Raw genomic sequence first — 15631 nt, forward strand, 5'->3', positions numbered from 1 at the left:
TTAAATGTTTGTTGATTGTTATGTGCGTGGATTTATTGGATGGACACAACACACAACCTTATTAAAGATACATATAATATAATGTGTGGATGAAAATAATTATGGTATGGATTATGATTTAAGCTAAATTGTTGGTTAATTAATCTAAATATCTTGTTTCCTAGGTTGTTTATATAATTGTCACATATCAATCCCTGCTTTAAATATAAAGTGGTTATTTTCTAAATTTTTTTAAGATATGTACATGCCGTATGCGGACCTCTGCTAGAAATTTCTTGATTTTAAAACATATGCGTGCCGCACATGGGCACTACTAGTACCATTACAAAAGATGACCTAGACGTCCATATCACTAAAAAGTTTTGTGATACCTCTGTACGATCGCGTTTTTTCGTTTTGACCTCTATACCATTCCGTCCATCTAGTGTTAGAACATAACGGATTCGTAACTCTGACATGTGGTACCCACATATGGAATTGTCCATTGTGCCCCTAATTCTATTTACCCCTTCAGCCCTACTCCTCCACGAGTCAATCTCCTCTCCCTGCAGTCTGCGCCCCTCCCTCCCTTGAACCCTAGCGCGCTGCCGCTTCTGGTCCGGCTGCCGGCCGCCGACCCTTGGATTCGCCGGCCCTGCCTCTCTCGGCCCCGCGTGGAGGAGCTTCGGGGGCACCGCGCGTCTAGGGCCCGCGCCGGGGTGACGCGCGTCCAGCGTCGGGCGGGGCAGCATGCGTCGGGGGCTCGCACCTGGGCTCCGCGCGTCCGCCGTCGAGGGCGCGTCGCCGAGGGGCACCCGCGTGGGGGGGGGGGCTGCGAGGGGCGCCATCGGGTGCCGCCAGGGGGCGCCGCGCCTGCTGGTCGCCCGGGGGTGCTGCCCCTGGCGTGCGCGCCCTGCGGAGAGGCGTCGCGTGGGGGCATACGGCTGGGCTCCAAAACGTCCAGACACTCACAGGCGAGAGGCAGAGGAGTACGCAGTGATCAGTAGGTACATTACTGAATTTTTGCTCATGATTTCGATTGCTACTAAAAGTAGAGGGGAAAGATTTGCTTGTATTTGCTTGCATATGTGATGAGGCTGCATTGTTGTTCATCTGTAGGATTGACGACAATAGTTGCTTCAAGCTAGAAATTCGAATTGTTGCTCCCAACTATCGTGGTAGATGGTACAATTTGGAAAAAAATGTGGATGCTGACTTCATTAACTTCAGAGATTTGGTTGATAAAGTTGTTGGCAAGTGTCCTCCCAGTTTCGGTGACATAGTGAAATTGTTTTACTCATGCATGGATACAAAGGACAACATCCAAGTCTATTCTAACCAAGATTTGGTTGAAATGTTTGCAAAACATGAAGCTTCAAAGTGCTGTTATATGACTTCCTGTTATCATAGCCCTGGTTGTGAGCCTCTCGAGATTCCTGTATGGGATGTTACTAGTACTAGCAAGTCAGTTGCAGCCCCATGCACTCCTTCAATGCCATGTCCTAGCATAGTAGAACCAAGCTTTGGAACTCATACCCATGAAACTGAACAAATGCCCAACCCAAACCAAGCCGATGAGTACCTAGGTGTGGATGGGGAAGGGTTGTATATTGATATTGGTCTTGAAAATCCAGAACCTGTCAATCCTCAAAGCCAACAAAGAGATCCTGAATCTATCCCAATCAGACACATGCATGATTCTAACAGTGATGATGAATCTTCCTCTGATGAGGATGATGAACTAGAGGACATAGATGAGATTGTCAAAGATAGCGAGCCTCCACAGAAGCCTGAAGCTAGCTATAACAAGATGTATCCTCCTATGGCTATAGGCACTTTGTATTCAGACATGGCTGCTTTTAAGTTAGCTTTAGCTACACATGCTACCAAATATGAGTTCCATTATAACATTGAGGCGAGTGATTTGTGCTAAGGAGCGTTCTGCCACAAGCTACATGTTTGTAGTCAACTTAATTGAGAGGACTTGCACTTGTAGGGCTTGGCAAGGGTCAAGAATACCCTGCAAACATGCTATTGCCTACATCACATCAATTCCTGGTGCTATCTTAGAGAACTATGTGCATGAGTACTACTCAGTTGAGAAATTCAAAGTTGCATATTAAGGTTCTGTCCCTAGTATTCCTGACAAGTCCTGCTGGCCCAAAGCCACACATGGTTTCTTCATGCATCCTCCATTGCTCAAATCAATTGCAGGAAGGCACAAGAACAGGATGAAATCAGCTACGGAGGGAGGTAGTAGTAGCAAAGGAACTGGCAAGAGGAGACATAAGTGCCCAATATGCAAAGAGTTAGGGCACCACTGGTACAAATGTAACAATGGGAATCCAGAAGATATAGTTGCAATGGAGCTTGAGAGGTAAACTCCATGGACATTACTACCATATGCTTTTGCCTTTAGACGTCTATATCAAATAAAATTTTTTTCAAGGGTCCACCAAAGAAACAGCTCAAGAAGAAAGCAGCTGCTTGTACCACAGAGAGTAGCATTATTGTGGCCACTCCTGCATCAGGAATGGTTTGGCCACATAATGAGGCAGTGGCTAATGCTATACACAAGAAAGGGAAGAGAAAATCATCTTCTTCATCATCATTAGGTGTCAACAAAAAGGAAGAAGACAACAACCACTACTTCAACAAGTAATGCTAGCAGGTATGGTTTTGTTTTGTTCTCACTTTTCAATACTTTGTAATTTACAGCTCACTGATAGACATTTCTTGCTTTCACACAAGATCTGGAACTGGATCCAATGATCACGTGCCTCTCCAAGTTCTGCCTCCTGTTCTGGCTACTGCCTCAGCACATACAGTGCTGACACCAAGGAAGAAATGTGGTGTCACGAAGAAGCTAAGATAAAAAAGGGCACCAGTTCAGGTTGACAGCCCAGCCAGTCCAGTTGCAAATACCAGAAGCAAGAAGGAATTGAAGCTTGAATAAAACGTGATCCATGAGTGTTATTTTGTTCTGTAATATTATGCAATGGAGTTGTATTTAACACACTTTAGTTTTGATGGCCAGTCCTTTTGTGGAGATGGAAACCAGTAACTTAGGTGCTTAAATTTGGTGCAATGAACAAGTACTTTATGTTGTTATTTGTTACTGTGAATTGTTGCTCTTATGTAGGCAAATATAATGTTGTGTTGTTGTCCACATGAATGGTTGTGATGCTGTCCAAGTGATGTTAGGATATCACATGTTTTTCTTTTCTTTATTTAAGTGGTACATCATTTTGTCCTTCTTTTATTTGTGCAAGAATTAAAAAAATATATCATATTGCAAAGAATATTGCATTTCTGTGTGGAGTGGCATGGAGGGCAAAAAAATTTTGGCCGTGTACTCAAATGTTGGAAGCAAAACAGAATGACATGGAGGGTAAATCATTTTTGGACACCCAAGGGCATTATGGACTTTTTGCAACTCCGTAACCCTCCGTTAGCATCCCTTCCATCCATAATGGTACAGAGGTCAAAACGAAAAAATGCGATGGTACAGAGGTATCATCAAACTTTTTAGTGGTATGAACGTTTAGACCATCTTTTCTAATAGTATATATGTAAAAGTCTCGATGGGTAGACGGCGGCGGGCATGAGCGTCAACACAGAAGAGAGAGGTTGGGGTGAGAGGAAGGTAGAATTAGAGATGTGGATCCAACAGGTGTGATGGTTTGCACATATGTCAAACACTGGTAGGTGGAGACGAAAAAAATCTTCCGGAAGATATATATGATTGTCAGCAATTAACTAGGATGTCTTGGGTTGCTTTAGGATGGATAAGTATTGAGTTGATTTAGGCTATTAACTGGATTGTCCACCATGATCGCTTCTATTGAAAACCTAAAATAGAATCTTATAATATAAGTCTTGGTAGTTTTTAAAACCTCCTATAAAAATAAAAGATATAGAACTTTGTGATCCCGTCCAAGTGTCCATCCTAGACTTTTATATAATTAATCCAAAATTTTTGCTAATTTGTGAGCACTATTCAAAGTATTTTGCAAAACCCTCTGCTAACGTTCAAAGTACAAAGTTAATAACATTTAAAACTCTATTTCTATATCTTTAAACGTCGACAGTTTAGTTTTTTAGCCACATATTTTTAAACTTCAAAGTGCAATAGGTTCGTATCGATCTAACCTACGAGATAGTAGTGACTTCTATCATGATACATATTTTCAATATTTAATTTAAATGTTAATTTAAATAAAATATAATTTAATATATTTCCAATTTAAAAAATATTTATTGTTTTAAAATCACGCACATGCCACATGTGCATCTATGCTAGTTTATAATAAAATCAGAATAATATTGCTGGACGGAGGGTTATCCGTCACGATCAGTAACGATGGTTCCTGGGCGTCTGCCAGTCATTCTCTTTTGTTGCTTTCTCTCACGATTTTGCGATATGTATTTATCATCTTTGGATTTGGACGGCACGAGTGAATTCTGCTGTATCTACAGGTCGAATTGGCGCCTTATCCCGTCTTCAAGTACCCAGAATACCCCTCAAACGAGCATAGCGGATCGGTGCCGGCGGCAACCAGCCTCCCCGCCGGCGGCCACCTTCCCCGTCAACCCGCCGCCCCACTGCTGCTCCCTCGCCCTGTCCCTCCTTGTCTGGGACAACGAGGCCGCCGCCGCGCCCTGACCCCGCGCAGCTCTCTGGTGTTTGTCCTGGCCTCTCCTCTATCCGCGCGTCAGAGGGGGTGTGCTAGATCCGGTCCAACCAAAGAGAGCGCCAGGGGTATTTTCGGCATACCGCAAAGTTCAAGAAGAGAAGGGAAGGTCGGCTTCATCTTCCACCTTTTCTCCCTTTTCCCTCTCGCCCTTTCCGCACTGCAACCGCCAAATTCTCTTCCGAGCCGAGCTGGCCCGCGGCGCAGCACATGGAGGTGATTCGCTCTATCTTCTCTTCCTCCAGCTGCCAGGAAGCTGGATTCTCTGTGAGCTCTTGCCCACTGATTGGGCGCGTGACGGCAGCCTAATTGGGTTCTTGATTCTTCCGAGCGTCGTAGTAGCGCTCAATTTCGACGGAGCATCCCAGGTCCGGCTGCCGTTTGACTCCTGCGGTTGCAGGGGCAGCCGGCTATTCTCCTTCCTACCTTCTTGGGCTATCCATTCCTGGATTGTTTTGGATAGTTTGGATTGGGAGGAGAGGAGATGATGCGACGCTGCGTCTCGGAGCTAGCCCACCGGCGGCGGCCGGATAACGTGGTGAGTCTCGTTTCGGTGCTCCGGGATGGGCTTCTTGAGTCGATCTTGCTGATGGGTTTATTATGCTTGATACTCCTTTCAGCTTCTTAGTCATTATCTTGTATTTCCACATGTTTCGTCTTTGTTGTTTGCTTTGTAATATTTGATCGAGTCACTTAATTGTTGCTGTAGGTTAGAGTGCAAGCTAAGTACCCCTAGTTATTGGTACAACTATTTGTCTAAATAGATGTGCGTGTAGGATGCATGCCGGACCTGTTACTTTTAGTCATGCTTTCGTCCCTTGCTTCAGAAAAAAAAAGCAGCTAGATTGTAGTTGCATAACGAGCAGTGATCGGAACTCTGTCTTTGGTGCTCAAATTTTGCCCGAGTTTTGTGAAATTGTTGCCAGAAATGAAAGCTGTACCACAAAACTTAATTAGAAGAATTAAATCTGTAATTTTTTTTTCATCTGTCGCTGCATTGAAAAAGGGGGGAAGTTAGTCTCATTTCTGACCATATGATTTCGGGGTAAGAAAATCATTTGAGAGATACTACCGCCATTCCTTTTTATGAACCGTATTTGGATTTGGAGAAGTTTTTAGAAATGCCCTTTGGCCATTGGTTTCTTTTACAATATATCATCAGTTGCTATAAAGTCAATATCATATTAAAAGATTTGTGATATAATGTTCATACACTAAACATGCATATACTCCTGATTCCAACTGAGTCGATCGAAACGGTCTCCAATATCACACTTTGACTCACAATTTTATTTGTAAAAGTATATAGTATCATAAATAGAGAAAGTTATATATATTATGGAAGTATTTTTTTTATGATGAATCTAGGAACACAACCATGTTTGTTAATCTAAATATTTTTTATATATTGATCGGTCAATCAAGCGAAGTTTAATTTGACTAAAACGTATGTTTGGAATCGGAGGGAGTTTGATAATGCTAGTCTAAATTTATGAAATTGACCTTTTCAAATCCTAATATGCCCAACAACAACAACATAGCCAAATCCTAATATGCCCAATAAAAAGAAACAGAGGGAGTACTAGATAGAGTGATAGACCTTTCCATATTGCAGTTGTTGGTCAGATACTTTCGGCATGCTTATGTAAGAATTGGTGGTTACTATGTTCTTTTATATATCTGTTAGGCTTCTTGAGACTACAAGTTTTTTCAGAATAATTTATTGGTTCAGTTTGTGCCCCCAAGCAACTTTATCTGACTACTGGACAGAGTGATCTTGAATTCTATTGTATGATTATGTTCTTTCATATTTAGATTTTCATCAAGAGGTGATGCGTAGTTACAGCAAAAACTTATCAGTTGTTATTGCAAAGGAACTAAGTTTCTTTCTTAAGCAACTTGGAACACACTCAAGAACTTCTGCATCTTTGCCTCAAACATGCATTGCATCTACTTTTTTACTTTCAGATATCAATTTTCCAGTATGTTTTTGGATTAACTAGGTAGATCAATGGATTATTATTTTCTCTGTTGGTAACTTAATTCATTTCTCTCTGATTTTTGTATTTGAATACTTTTAAACAAGTTAACCAATTTGCAGGTTGATGCTATGAAGCTAGGCTTCCAATATTTGGCCAATGTTTCCTCTTTAACAAGAGCTATTGAGAGTCATAGGTGCTCAAATGCACACGCAACTTCCTGCGTTACTGATCGAGATATTGTGTCAAGAGAAACAGCATCATCAGAAATGCTTGTTGATTCATTCGGGAGGTTTCACAATTACTTGAGGATCTCCTTGACTGAGCGCTGTAATCTGAGGTGCCAATACTGTATGCCTGCTGAAGGAGTTGAACTAACACCGAGGTCGGAGCTTCTATCACATGATGAGATAATTCGAATTGCTGACCTTTTTGTTACCTCTGGTGTGGATAAGATTCGATTAACTGGTGGAGAGCCTACCATAAGAAAAGATATTGAAGACATTTGCTTACATCTTTCGGGTTTGAAGGGGCTAAAAACACTAGCAATGACTACAAATGGAATTGTTCTTTCTAAGAAACTCCCCAAATTGAAAGAATGTGGCCTCAATGCCTTAAATATAAGTTTAGATACACTAGTACCTGCAAAGTTTGAGTTCATGACAAGGCGCAAAGGGCACTCAAAGGTCATGGAATCAATAGATGCTGCTGTAGAACTTGGATATAACCCTGTGAAGGTATTCAGCTTTTGTACACTACAATTTGTGTTGGCATTTTTAGTTTGATTGTCTCTTTCATCATGGCAACAGATTCATAAGAACTAGCATATAGGTTCTGATAATTTCTCCACTTCTTTTTCTATGCCCAGGTCAATTGTGTTATCATGCGTGGCATGAATGATGATGAGATCTGTAATTTTGTTGAATTGACGAGACACAAGCCCATCAATGTGAGATTTATTGAGTTTATGCCATTTGATGGTAATGTTTGGAATGTGAAGAAGCTAGTTCCTTTTGCAGAGATGTTGGACAAAGTGGTAAGGTACACCTCTGAAAAGTGCACTTTTATGTTCTACCACTAGCACTATCTATGGAACTATGTACTGAGTCTTTTCTTTATATATTTTATCATGTAAACTGCTAGTTGGTTCTTAATATTTTTTTTAAATGTAACTTATTTCATTGGCATCCATTTGAATCAGCGGCAAAGTTATAATGGTGTAGAGAGACTTCAAGATCACCCAACAGACACTGCAAAGAATTTCAGGATTGATGGACATGTCGGGACAATTTCATTTATTACATCAATGACAGAGCATTTTTGTGCTGGCTGCAATAGACTACGGTTGTTGGCTGATGGAAACCTCAAGGTGTGCTTATTTGGCCCCTCAGAGGTATGCTGAACTGCTTGCTTGGCTACAGCAGAATTTTTCTTATTTTCATTCTGGAGTAATTTTCCGAGTTTAATAATATACAAGTACCAGTTAACAGACCCATCCAAAGTTAAGAGTTTGCTATGCTTGAGTAGTTCATTTGGTTTCCGTGGAACAGTATTGGTTATGGTCTTGCACTATAAATCTAGTGTTATGGCCACTTGATTTCAGTTAGTTGCAATGATATATGCCTTCTGATGTTTCCAGGCCTTGTGTAATTTGGAAAATAAACCACTGAATTAAATGTTGAACTTACCTTTTCATACTTCATACTAGATTGAAATTAATTTTGTACATGCTGGCCTTGTGATTGTTGGTTCAGGATGTTGGAGTATATTGAGCCCATATGTATAGAGGCCCTTCTAGAGGCCCATGTATAGGTTATATATATACCCACCCTTCTAGGGTTGGAGGAATACAAGAAATCACTTCCTCCTACATGGTAATCAGAGCCTAGCTCCTGGCGCCGCCGCTGCCCTCCCAGGCGCAGCCGCAGCTCCCCTGTGCGCGCGCCATGGCCGGCTAGCTGCCGCCGCCCCTCCTTCTCTTCCTTTCCTCCCCTCCCCTCCCCTGCTAGCGCTTCCTTTCCTCCCCTCCCCTCTCCTGCTTGCGCAGCCCCCCTCCATGGCTGCGGCCCCTGCTCCAGGCGCCGCTGCGACCGCCGCCGCGAGCTGGCCGACCGCGGCCGCCTTCATGGCCGACAGGCCGCCGGCGCCACCCCTCCCTGCCCCCTCTTCCTCTACTCCGGCCGCCTGGGCCTCTTCTGCTCCGGGCGCTGCCGCCCCCTCCTCAGATCCGGGACGGGCCGCGGTCGCCGCCTCGTCCTTTGCTCTGGGCGCCGCCCCCTGCTCCCGCATGGTGACCCCGGCGCGGGGCGCGGGCGGATTCGGCGCGCCGCACGCCGCCCCTGCTCCCGGCGCGGGGAGTGCTGCTACTGCCTCCCCTGCCGCCGCCGCCCGACTGCTCGCCGTCTTGACGCCCGACTGCTCGCGCCACCTGCCTGCTGGCCCGACTACTCGCGCCACCTGCCTACTGGCCCCCCCTGCCACCCTGCCGGCGGCGCCCTTGGGAGGAAGGTGCGCCGCGGGCCTGTCTGGTGGCCGCGCCGCGGGGCTGTCCAAAGCTGTGCCGCGGAGCCGACTCGATGCGCCACCGCGAGGTCCGCTAGCAGGCCGCGCCTCGGGGTCCGCCGCAGGAGGCCTTGCTGTAGGGCCGCAGGGTCCGTCTGAAGCCACGCCGCGGGGTCCGCCGCAGGAGGTCGCGCCGCGGGGTCCGCCAGCAAGCCGCGCCGCGGAGTCAGCCAGGAGGCCTCGATGCGCCGCCGCTACTCTGTTCCAGAGTGCAGGGGCCGCCCCTCCTCTGTTCCAGGCCGCCGCCCAGGCACCTCCGCTCCAGGGCGCGGGCCGCGCCGCCACCGCTGCCGCCGCGCAGGCCGTCGCGCCCGCAGACCTGGCTGCTGCCGCCGCATTTGTGGCCGCCGTCGCGCCCGCCGCGCACGCAGCGCAGGCCGCGCGGGCCGCCGCCTACCTCGCCGCCGCGCAGGCCGTCGCGCCCGCCGCGCACGCCGCGCGGGCTGTCGCGCCCAGGGACCCCGCGCGGGCCGCTGCCTCCCTTGCCGCTGCGCAGGCTGTCGCGCCTGCCGCGCACGCCACGCAGGCCCAGCTCGTCGCGCCCGCTGCGCAGGGAGGGGCCCCTCGTCCTCAGCCCCAGCCGGCGGCCATGCTCGCCGCCGCTGCTCCCCTGTTAGCGCCATTCTAGACACCGCCCGCTCCACCCAGCCAGCAGCCGACATGGTCGGGGGGTGGGACCAGGCCGCACTGGCGCAGTCCTTCAGCGCCATAGGGCAGACGCCGCCGGTCTGCACCGAGTGGATCGCCGACTCGGGTGCCTCCTTCCACACCACCCCACATGCCGGTATCCTCTCTTCTGTCAGACCCCCACACCCCTCTTGTCCTTCTTCCATCATAGTTGGTGACGGGTCTTGCCTTCCTGTCACCGCCGTGGGTTCTGCTCCTGGCTCTTTCCGTCTTCCCAATGTCCTTGTTGCTCCTCAGATGGTTCATAACCTTCTTTCCATTCGTCAGTTTACAGCTGACAATTTTTGTTCCATCGAGTTTGATTCTTCTGGCCTCACTGTAAAGGATTCGGCCTCCCGGCGTCCGCTATTCCGGTGTGACAGCACGGGGCCCCTTTACACCCTTCACCTTCCTTCTTCCGCTGCACCACTCTCGTCTTCTTCTTCGCCCTGGCCGTCTTGGTCCGCCGCTTTTGCCGCGACGCCGTCTTCTACCACTTGGCACCGCCGTCTTGGTCACCCTGGCCGCGACGTTCTGGCTCAGCTCGGTCATAGTACCGATGTTCCTGGTACTAGGGCTCCTGCTCAGCCCCTCTGCCATGCGTGCCAGCTCGGTCGTCATGTTCGGCTTCCTTTTTTTCTCTTCTTCCTCGCATGCGACGCATGCATTCGACCTTGTTCACTGTGACCTGTGAGTTAGAGCACCCCACCTAGCCAACCCGACCATAAAACCCAGGTGTTATAGTGGGAGGGGTGGGGGCTTTTATCCTCAGTCCAACATTCCCCCTACTGCGTGCGAGCCAAGCGAGCCGCGGGGCTGTGCCACCTGTCCGGTCTCAGCACTTCGGTCTCAGCGAACGCAACCAGGGAAATCGCGCAGCGGAAATGCGTGGCCGGGAGGGATCGAACCCAGGACCTCGGCTCTGGTACCAAGTTAGAACGCCTCACCTAGCCAACCCGACCATAAAACCCAGGTGTTATAGTGGGAGGGGTGGGGGCCTTTATCCTTGGTCCAACATTCCCCCTACGGCGTGCGAGCCCGGCGTAGCCCGCAGCAGGTTCTAGTGCCCGGCGTAGCCCGCAGCAGGTCTCAGCACACGAGAGACGCAGGGGAAATCGCGCAACGAAAATGCGTGGCCGGTGGGTTTCGAATCCGGGACCTGGCTCTGGTACCAACTTAGACCACCCCCTCTAGCTACTCCGACCCTAAAACCCAGGTGTTAGAGTGAGGGAGAGGGGGGGCTTTATCACTGGACCAACATCCCCCTACGGCGAGCGAGCCGCGCCGCGCCGCGCCTGTGGCTGCTGGCTGCTGGTCTCAGCGAACCCCGTAGGGGAAATCACGCAGCGGAAGAAATGCGTGGCCGGTGGGTTTCGAACCCGGGACCTGTCTGCCCTTTTCAACTTATTGGGTGTTACTTTTCATTCTGGCTATACCAATTTAAGTAATGATAATGATTATTCTTCTCTCTGCAATTGAGATATATGATTTGGAGAATTAATTTCCTATTTTTTCTTATGTGAAAGCAGTTTCAAACATGATGCTTCCTTTGTGCTCAAATATCGTTTGATCTGAATATATTCAAGTGAGGAAATGGATCAACCTGATTCGTTACTTATTTCCTATTTTGGTCTGAAAATTAGGTTTTACAGAGATACATTATGAGTTTATCAGGTATAGCATGTTTGTGGATGAGTTCCAGTAGACCACTCAAGTCAATTTTCTATTTATTAAAAGAAGTTAAATATCCCTCTTAAGTTTATTTTCTTCTCATTGACTATGTTGGACAAGATTAACAAAAGGAGAAATTGATGCTGCTTACAGTATAAAAACATTTGAGTACAGTTATCCTGATATACAGGTGAGTTTAAGAGAGCCCATCCGTGTTGGTGTTGATGATGCTGGACTGAAGGAAATAATTGGTGCTGCGGTATGTTGGCAAACTTGCTAGGTTACTACTTTCATTATTTGAAAGAATGATCTACTTTCCATTTTTATTTTATTTTCAAATCTGAACTTCTCTTGCTTATTTCTGGCTGCTGCTTTTTGAGTATGTGTCTGCTCTGTTCCCTTTCACTTTCTTATATGCACATTTCTATAGATACCAACTTACTGAAAGTTACAGGATTGCCTTCTATTTTCAACAATCAACATCGAAGGTGTTCTTTTTCTGGATTTCATGTAGTTTGCGTATATATGACATTTAATGGCCCTACTTCTCTGTGTTCAGGTTAAAAGGAAGAAAGCTAAACATGCTGGGATGTTTGATATTGCCAAGACAGTGAATAGACCAATGATACATATAGGTGGTTAAGGTATGCTGTCTCAACATCTGTACAGTTTACTACAGTGATCATTGAATAGGTCAGCACTTCTCATATAATTATAAGGATTGAGTTGCATGCACCAACTAGTTCAACTCAAAATCTTAAGCTGATGGGGAGAGTTGGACAATTCACTTATATTCCAACACTCTCCCTCATGTGGAGGCTCCCACAGGCCTCAGACGTGGAATAAGAGCGAGCAACAATTATTTTATTTAATTGCGCTAACTAGGATTCGAACTTGAGACCTCTGGCTCTGATACTATATTGAGTTGCATGCACCAACCAATTCAACCCAAAAGGTTATTGAGTTGCATGCACCAACCAGTTCATCCCAAAAGCTTAAGCTGATGGGGGAAGTGGGCAGTTCACTTATATTCCAACAATAGCATTCCTTGAGGTATCTAGACGTGTAATAAATTGGGTGTTCTCAACCTTGAATGGAGGCTTCAGTTCCATCTATGATATTGTGAATGGTGAGAGTTAAAAGAGAATTGACCTTTGAATACAGTGATCCTACTAACAAAATATGCCATCTGCAAGAATTATACCAATTTGTTCTACATTGGTAAGAGCTTTAAAATTTTGCTGTTGTGAATGTGTCGGGATGCTAATAAAGTACATGCACCCTTCTATGAAACTATTGCTCGTTTTAACATGTCCTAGATTTGTAATGCTGACTATGCTGTAAAGCATATTATGTTTGTAATCTGATGATTTTAAATGCTTGAAATTGGATTCTCACAATGCAGATCTCCTGAAATGAGACTCAAAATGAATTGTCAACTCAACTGCTGGTCGCTTTTACCGACAGAACTACACAAATAAGTTCTTCGACTGAATGGAGCAACAGAAAAAGCTAGCCAGTTGTGAAAATATTGATACCTATACTTGAACAGCATTTCAGAACCACACACTGATCAGTGTTCATGTAATCATGTCATCACGTGCCGAAGTGCTTTGGTTATGTGTTGTATGCAAAAGTATCAAGTTGTGTTACTACTCTGTTGTGACCTCTTACAGCTTCTGAATTACCTACGCTGTCTTCCTGCTGGCTCAACATTACCAGTGGCAAACACGAGTTCAATCACAGGCAGCGTAAGAACGATCAAAACAAGTATACAGTAACACCAGTATATACATCTTTATATAATGCATCCTCCACTACAAGGGCTGCTAGAATGATGACATCCTTTGCTACTAAGTTATGTTTGGCATTATTTCTATCACTATTCCCATCGTGCCATGATAAGAAACTAGATATATTTTGATCATTTTGAAGGTCCTTGAAGGATTCCTTTTTTTTTTGTGAAAATCCTTGAAGGATTCCTAGTTAATCACTTAATCTGTGATGGATTCTTGACTGTTGTTAAACAGCTAAGAAAGTTGGAATGCTATAAAAGCTTAGTTCTTGATGAACATCGTCTAGAGTGTGTGTGCTATTGCAATCGTGTTAACCACTAAAGTCGTGAATGAATAAACTACTTATGTTGCCAACAATTACTTATGTTACAGTATTGCCCCCAAGATTCCATACTGTTCCAGATGAGCAATGGAACATTATCTTCAATGCCATGGGAACAAAGGACATACTCATCAATAGATGTCACTAGAGGGGGCACATATATATGTTGAAGTTGATCATCAAAAGTCTTATAATGTGCCTGGAATGTATGAGTTTGTGATCATTACCTAAATCTTCCTTTAAGGTTTATCATGAAACATTCAGTTCAAGTAGATCCTAAAGTTGGTCGCTATTTATTAGGCCTTGCAAGTCTTATGATATGCATAGAATGTATGGCTTTGTGATCATTACTAATCTTCCTTGAAGGTTTATCATGAGACTTCAGATCAAGTAGATCGATACCATAATTCAAAGCTTTGAGTTCCAAATCATCCAAATTCCAAGTGATCCAAAATACCATGTTATCCAAATCATAGTAAAAATTATTTTTCTAGGGTATTGTTGACGGTTGTTGAATACCAAATTGACCGCCAACTCCTTCACAAAAATGTGAAATATAAAATACTAACATTGGATGATATTAGAAATAGAGTATTTATCTAACGAATTCCAAATGTGCTCATCTAAAAATATGTGCAGGTGCATTTGAGCATGAAATAAAGAAAAACGCAAGCAGGATCCAAGGAAACACACCTTCAACGAATCAGGAGCAAGCACGAGAATCCATGGGCACAGAAACCAGATCAACCCGACCTAAAAGTGTGCCATGTAGGCTTACTCAGGTGTGAGACCCACCTATCATCCACCCAGCCAAGGGGCAATGGTTGAGGCGGTGATGAGGGGTTGGCCGAACCCCCTAGTTTGGCCGAAGCACCTCTGGCTCCTCTCATCTCCAGCCGCCACATGTCGCTGCCACACGCTGTCGTAAGGTCGGTTGTAGCAGTTTTGCTAGCAGTTACCTCCTGGAAGTAGTATATAAGTACTATAAATACGAGAGGAGGGACTCATTACGAGCGTCTCACACTCACTTTACACTCTTCACTCTCATACTTGAGCTCAAGGCTCCCTCGAGAGGCTTAGTGCTACCTTGCTGGTAGTGCTAGAAAATAGGAAGAGAGTGAGGTGAAGTCGGGGAAGTTCTAGGTTTATCGGCACTCTCCCCAGCTTGTATCTTGATAGATGCTTATTAATAATAGTAAGTATTCATGATTTTTTATATGCTTTTAGTTTCTAAGTTAAATAGTTCTAGTTCCCTTATTTGCTTATGAGATCATCGTTCACTAGTTCAGTGGATGCTCTGGTCTAAGACTCCTAAAAGAGATGGATGTTCTAGGCCGAGGATAGAGAAGTAATAGATAGTGTAGATGTGTCTAGACTAGAAATTACCTTTGGTTGTGTACCCCCATGTTTTGTAGAGGTAGATGGCATGTGCCGACAACCCCTATTCGTCCTTCATAATCCTCGATGTTTAGGTACATCATAGCGCCAAAGTACCGAGGCAGTCAGGTTATTTTCACCAAGAAAAAGCCAGTAGCCCGAAGTAAGCAACTAGGATAGTTCTACCTTATATTTAGATTTTAGCCATAGAAATCCTCTCCTCTATCTCTATCTAGTGTGGTGTCCTTAGATGCACTTGAAACTTAGATAATATACCCATGCTTCTCAGAATATGATACCTTTGAATACTTTTGGGGTGAAAGCTACAACGATATATGCACGCTTGTAGATTTATCTATGACGGTTAAAATACCAACATACATATCCATATGATGGGAAAAGAAAAATGCATGACCAGAGCAGTTGGCTAGAGAAATGAGTGATCATCAAGTTTGCAACATGTAGAGACCATGCAGAACAAGTTCAAACCAAAGATAGGGTGACAGTAAGAAATGAAGTATTTACCGGACAAATGAATGTCAAATCTTGTCAGACTAGATGATCCGATGACTTGTCGCTTGTGGA

The 15631-nt window shown here is 45.2% G+C and overlaps 1 protein-coding gene and 1 long non-coding RNA gene across 7 annotated transcripts; both read left to right on the forward strand.

Moving 5' to 3' along the window:
* Positions 1-868: 868 nt before the first annotated feature.
* LOC120712060 lies at positions 869-3148 on the forward strand. The gene is made up of 4 exons (XR_005690647.1): positions 869-986; positions 2194-2356; positions 2429-2650; positions 2731-3148. It is a non-coding gene; the product is annotated as an uncharacterized LOC120712060 (long non-coding RNA).
* Positions 3149-4510: 1362 nt separating this feature from the next.
* Positions 4511-13623, forward strand: LOC120712059 (GTP 3',8-cyclase, mitochondrial-like). 6 transcript variants are annotated; one of them, XR_005690645.1, is made up of 7 exons: positions 4511-5211; positions 6775-7389; positions 7521-7688; positions 7854-8045; positions 11742-11831; positions 12111-12195; positions 12957-13623. XR_005690645.1 is itself a non-coding variant. In XM_039997760.1 (7 exons), exons 1-6 carry the CDS (start codon positions 5158-5160, stop codon positions 12192-12194), a joined length of 1182 nt encoding a protein of 393 aa, XP_039853694.1. In that variant the 5' UTR covers positions 4511-5157; the 3' UTR covers position 12195; positions 12957-13623. The 6 variants fall into 6 exon arrangements, 4 of the variants coding, with proteins under 4 accessions (XP_039853694.1, XP_039853695.1, XP_039853698.1 ...); XM_039997760.1 differs by having other exon boundaries at positions 11742-11810; XR_005690646.1 differs by lacking the exon at positions 12957-13623 and having other exon boundaries at positions 11742-12037; positions 12068-12183.
* Positions 13624-15631: the final 2008 nt, after the last annotated feature.

This window comes from Panicum virgatum, chromosome 6K (genome assembly GCF_016808335.1).
Source record: "Panicum virgatum strain AP13 chromosome 6K, P.virgatum_v5, whole genome shotgun sequence".
In the NCBI taxonomy this organism is placed as follows: domain Eukaryota; kingdom Viridiplantae; phylum Streptophyta; class Magnoliopsida; order Poales; family Poaceae; genus Panicum; species Panicum virgatum.

Coding starts and splice junctions, on each gene's coding strand:
- LOC120712059 (XM_039997760.1), top strand. CDS start 5,158: ATGATGCGACGCTGCGTCTCGGAGCTAGCCCACCGGCGGCGGCCGGAT. Junction 7,689..7,853: donor CAGAGATGTTGGACAAAGTG/GTAAGGTACACC, acceptor CATTTGAATCAG/CGGCAAAGTTATAATGGTGT. Junction 8,046..11,741: donor GCTTATTTGGCCCCTCAGAG/GTATGCTGAACT, acceptor CCTGATATACAG/GTGAGTTTAAGAGAGCCCAT.